Source organism: Gavialis gangeticus, unplaced genomic scaffold (genome assembly GCF_001723915.1).
Source record: "Gavialis gangeticus isolate Ggan-Ray unplaced genomic scaffold, GavGan_comp1, whole genome shotgun sequence".
In the NCBI taxonomy this organism is placed as follows: Eukaryota; Metazoa; Chordata; order Crocodylia; family Gavialidae; genus Gavialis; species Gavialis gangeticus.
In genome coordinates this window covers 118873637-118877770 of record NW_017729024.1, presented here as the reverse complement: position 1 = coordinate 118877770, position 4134 = coordinate 118873637, and the positions used below count along the sequence as shown (strand labels likewise).

At 41.7% G+C, this 4134-nt stretch overlaps 1 protein-coding gene across 1 annotated transcript in view; it reads right to left on the bottom strand.

The window, feature by feature from the left end:
* Positions 1–4081, bottom strand: part of GLDC (glycine decarboxylase) — a 98487-nt gene extending 94406 nt beyond the window's left edge. The window contains exons 1-2 of the mRNA XM_019517603.1: positions 3971–4081; positions 3770–3848 (exon numbers count right to left, since the gene is read on the bottom strand). Coding sequence (XP_019373148.1) covers positions 3770–3848; positions 3971–3994 — 103 coding nt within the window. The 5' untranslated portion in view covers positions 3995–4081. The remainder of the gene's footprint in view (positions 1–3769; positions 3849–3970) is intronic.
* Positions 4082–4134: the final 53 nt, after the last annotated feature.

Below are 4134 nucleotides of genomic sequence, written 5' to 3'. Positions count from 1 at the left end.
TTTGTTCCCCCCCCCCCCAACTAAACTGCAGCCCCCAGAGAAAAAAAAAAAAAAAAAAAAAGTGTGGGACCAAGCACTTCTTCCACTACTATTCCAGGTTAGACAAGCAGACTGCAGACTTCAGTCATATACAGGCTACTGACATTTACGAAGAAGAGGGAAAAGGGAAATTGCCCCCAGCCACAGGACATCCACTTCCTGGGATCCCCAAGGCATGGATGCAAGTACTCCCCTCTCCACTCACCTAGTCAGGGACATTTGGGAATAGTTCAATAGTTGTGTGCATCACACCCAAAACAGTTGTGGGAAATTGGTGCGAGGAAATGAAAGGTAACAATTAATACTACTTTGATCTGGGGACAAATGCACAGTGTTAATTGCTGCCATTCATTTCCTCAAACATTCTGTATGTTTACTTCAGAAAACTTTCACTAAAGCTACTATATAATTTTCCATATTTCCTATTTCTTAAACTTAACTTCAAAATTTGTTATTAACAAGTTAGATTATAGTTCTTCCTATTCATGTTATTTTTTACTTATCTGTAAAGGGAGACACAGACAAGATATCTAGATATAAAGCATTAGATTACAAGAGTTAGTACATGGGCTTTTTTGTTACATAAAGAGGTCGACAGGGCAAGCCAATGCACCAGTTAACTATGTTTAAAAGCTTCACAATTAGAATAAAATATAAACTGTGCTATCTCTCTCTCTCAAGCCATCTAAAATATAAGCTTAAGATAAAATAGAACTAAGTTTTGAAGATGCACTATTTAACAAACTACCATTCAATAATCAACTCTATAGCCGATTCTTCCTTAAAGTTCTCTCTCTCTCTCTTTTAGAATAAAAGACAGAATAACTGGACCAATTGTTATAATGCTAGTTAATGAAGTTTTACTGAACATAATTAAAATATTGCCAGCTGTTCCCTTACAGACTCATATCGTGAGTATATGCAAAAGAGTTATTAATTCACACTAATGCCAGAAAGATCTATTTGACATTAATTATCAAAAGGATAATATCAAAAAATGTACTTTGTTGATTTATTTTGACAATCCTAGTTTAGTTTTCAATTGATATCAATTTTAATGGCTTGCTAGCAGCACCGTAACATTTACCAGAAAGCTAAGTAATGGAACTCATAATGTTACTAATGTACCACTTCAGTACATCATCAGTTATTAAATCTTCAAGAAGTGGAAAAAGAAAGATGTGTAAATTTTAAGTTACCTGAACACCTACCCTCACTGACAGTATAAGTTACAAATAGATTTTTCCAAACAGAGGTTATATATTGATCATGCTAGATCATAAAGTGGTTTATTAAGTTATATTTATGCAAACTGTGACAATAAGAGGGACAGTATTAAAACCACCCCCTGTTTGGGGGGCAGGGGGGAGGAGGGAAAGGGTTACAGAGATAAATAAAATATACTATTGCACCAACAAAATTTCCTCTTTTAAATATTTTCTTTAAAGAAATTTTATCTATATTGTATTATTCCCGGATAGAATCAAGCCTTTTCAAGCCATAGTTTTTCTGGCTGTTCCTTCTGGCTGCAGCTTCTGTTTTGTGATGTCATCTCGAACTAACCAGATTGAACTGGCCAGGAATCTCACAGAAGCTGCTGGCCCTAAAGTTTACACTCAATTTACAATTTGCTGATGAGCAATATTAAAAGGCAGGAAAAGGATTCAAAATAAGTTGGTCTTGCCTATTGATATTTTAACACATACTTAAGGTAAAAAACTATATTGATATAATAGTTTTCAGGACATTAGGTAGCTATTAAGCTTTCGTTAAACAATCAGAGTGAAACTTTCATTTTAAAGGTTTTTGTCAGCATTATGCTTTCATGAAAAATGCTGGTAAATACGTATTTACTGGGATCTTTGTGGGATCTAGAAATTTCCTAGTCTAAAGTCCGGTCTTTTTCTTCTTGAGAAACTGAAATCTAAAAGTTCCTCCATAACACCAATAGTACATCACTTCAATCAGTGTTACTATGGTAATTTGCTGAAGTACACTACTGCCTACTATTGCTGTTAGAGCTGCCCCAAGGCTGAAATTAAAAATAACGTTTTATATCCACATGAAAATATTATTTCAGGTAACTAATTCAACTAAATAGAGGTGCTGATTTGAAATATTGCAAATAGTTTTCATCACATTGGTTAGCTTTTAAGTATATAAAAAAAACATTGTTTCCTTCTTGCGTGTCTTCAGTCCCAATGTGTGAATCAGTTCCAGGAACAAACCAAAATTCCAGCCATTATTTTTATGTACCTCTTATATGTAGACCATCTATCTTCTTTGTATTAAATTTCCAGATAAAGATTCCGACCAACAGGCTTGCAATGAAGTTACTTAGAAAACCACCAATGACAATATATGGCTATAGTTTTGCAAGCGCAGTTTGCTAACTATCTGTTCTAAAGCAACTCAGGATTTACAAATAACCATTCTCAATCTGTGTTACCCTGCCTTACGGCATACTAAGGTTTGTTAACACTAACTCAAGACACATTTTTAGGTAGGTCTCAACCTAAAGCATCAATCGCCATTTGAAATGAGCACGAAGTTGTACTTTTATGCAGCAAGCATACTACTGGAGGCAAGTAATATTTAGCACAGGGGTAGGCAACCCCTGGCACAGGTGCCAGAGTGTGGCACTTGAAGGCACTTTGCTTGGTGCACATGCCTCTGTGTGGATGTCAAGGGAAGGGGCTGGGGCTACAGGGCTACAGCAGGGATCAGGCCCCTTCTGGCTCCCCCACCATCCACCCCTGGCATGCCAACATCTTACAAGCTGAAGCTGCAGGTGTTTTTTGTACTCTGCCCAAAAACATTGCTGACCCCTGATCTAACAGCTTAAAGCAGTCACTTTCAACCTGGGTGCCACAGCACCCTGCAGTGCCTTCACTGAGACCCTTTCAAGGCTGCTACGCAACATGAGCTGTGCCAATGTGATTCTTAAGATAAACCCAGAGATTTCAAGTAGAACTTCACAGTGTTAAAAACATGCTGCCCTGTTCGGGTCTTTTTTGAGCTCTTCACAACAGAAAAGTGGCTTTATTTTTCTGTGGTCATGAGCCAAGTAAAATCCAAGCTGACACTTCCCAAGAGGTGCCTTGAGCCTATGAAGGTTGGGAATTACCAACTTAAAAGCCCAACCCCAGTAAGAAAGCTCTTGCTTGTTTGCCACAGGTCCTCCTCTTCACTTTACTCCAGCAGAGAAGTTTTCAGGGGAAAGTTTAGGCATCACCTTCACTGGACATTTAATTAGGGCCCTGCTGCATGTTCAAACGACAGCAGGATAGAAGAGAGCTGTCGCACATTTCCAAGCACTAACTTGGTAGCTGGCTGGCTGACTTTTTGTAGCTGCAGCACCAGTCATCTTTATGGCATGAGGCTGGCCACATGTACAAATTAATGATCACACAGCAAGGTGGTCAATCGCAATATATTTAGACCAAGTAATTAACCATGTGACAAACTGGTGAATCGTGCAGTAAGTGAGTACAAAGATGCTAGCCGGACTGTGCAATTCACCCGTTTATCAGGGGATTAATTACTTGGTCTAAACATATTGTGCAATTCACCACCTTCCTGTGTTATCATTTGTTTGGCATGTGGCTGGCCTCACTTTGCACACACCACCAGTCTACCTTTCTTACACCATTGGGGGGGGGGGGGCAAAGGGGAGGGGGATTGCCACAGCCAGCCCCTAAGGGGATGGCAGCGGAAAGGGGTCACTTACAAATGTGGTCGTCCATCTTCATGGGCCGCTGGAGGCGGATGCTGGCAGGGATGGTCTGATCGATCAGTTCGTCGAGGCTCTGCAAGCACAAGCACAGGCGGGGGTCAGTGAGTAGGCAATGACCCCCCCCCAAGCTGTAGCGGGGGCTGTACCAAGGGACGGGGATGGGGGGCCTTGCCCCGGAGCAGGCCCGCCCCTCACCTGCACCCCCAACGCCCGCAGCATCTCGCGCTTCTCTTTGTCCCCGGGCCCGATGTGCCGCTCCGAGAAGTCGTCGTGGCGCGGCAGGAGCTGCTCAATGCCCCGCGCCGAGCTCGCCGCCCCTCGCCCGCCGCTGCTGAGGCGGGGGCCAGCCCCCGCCCACC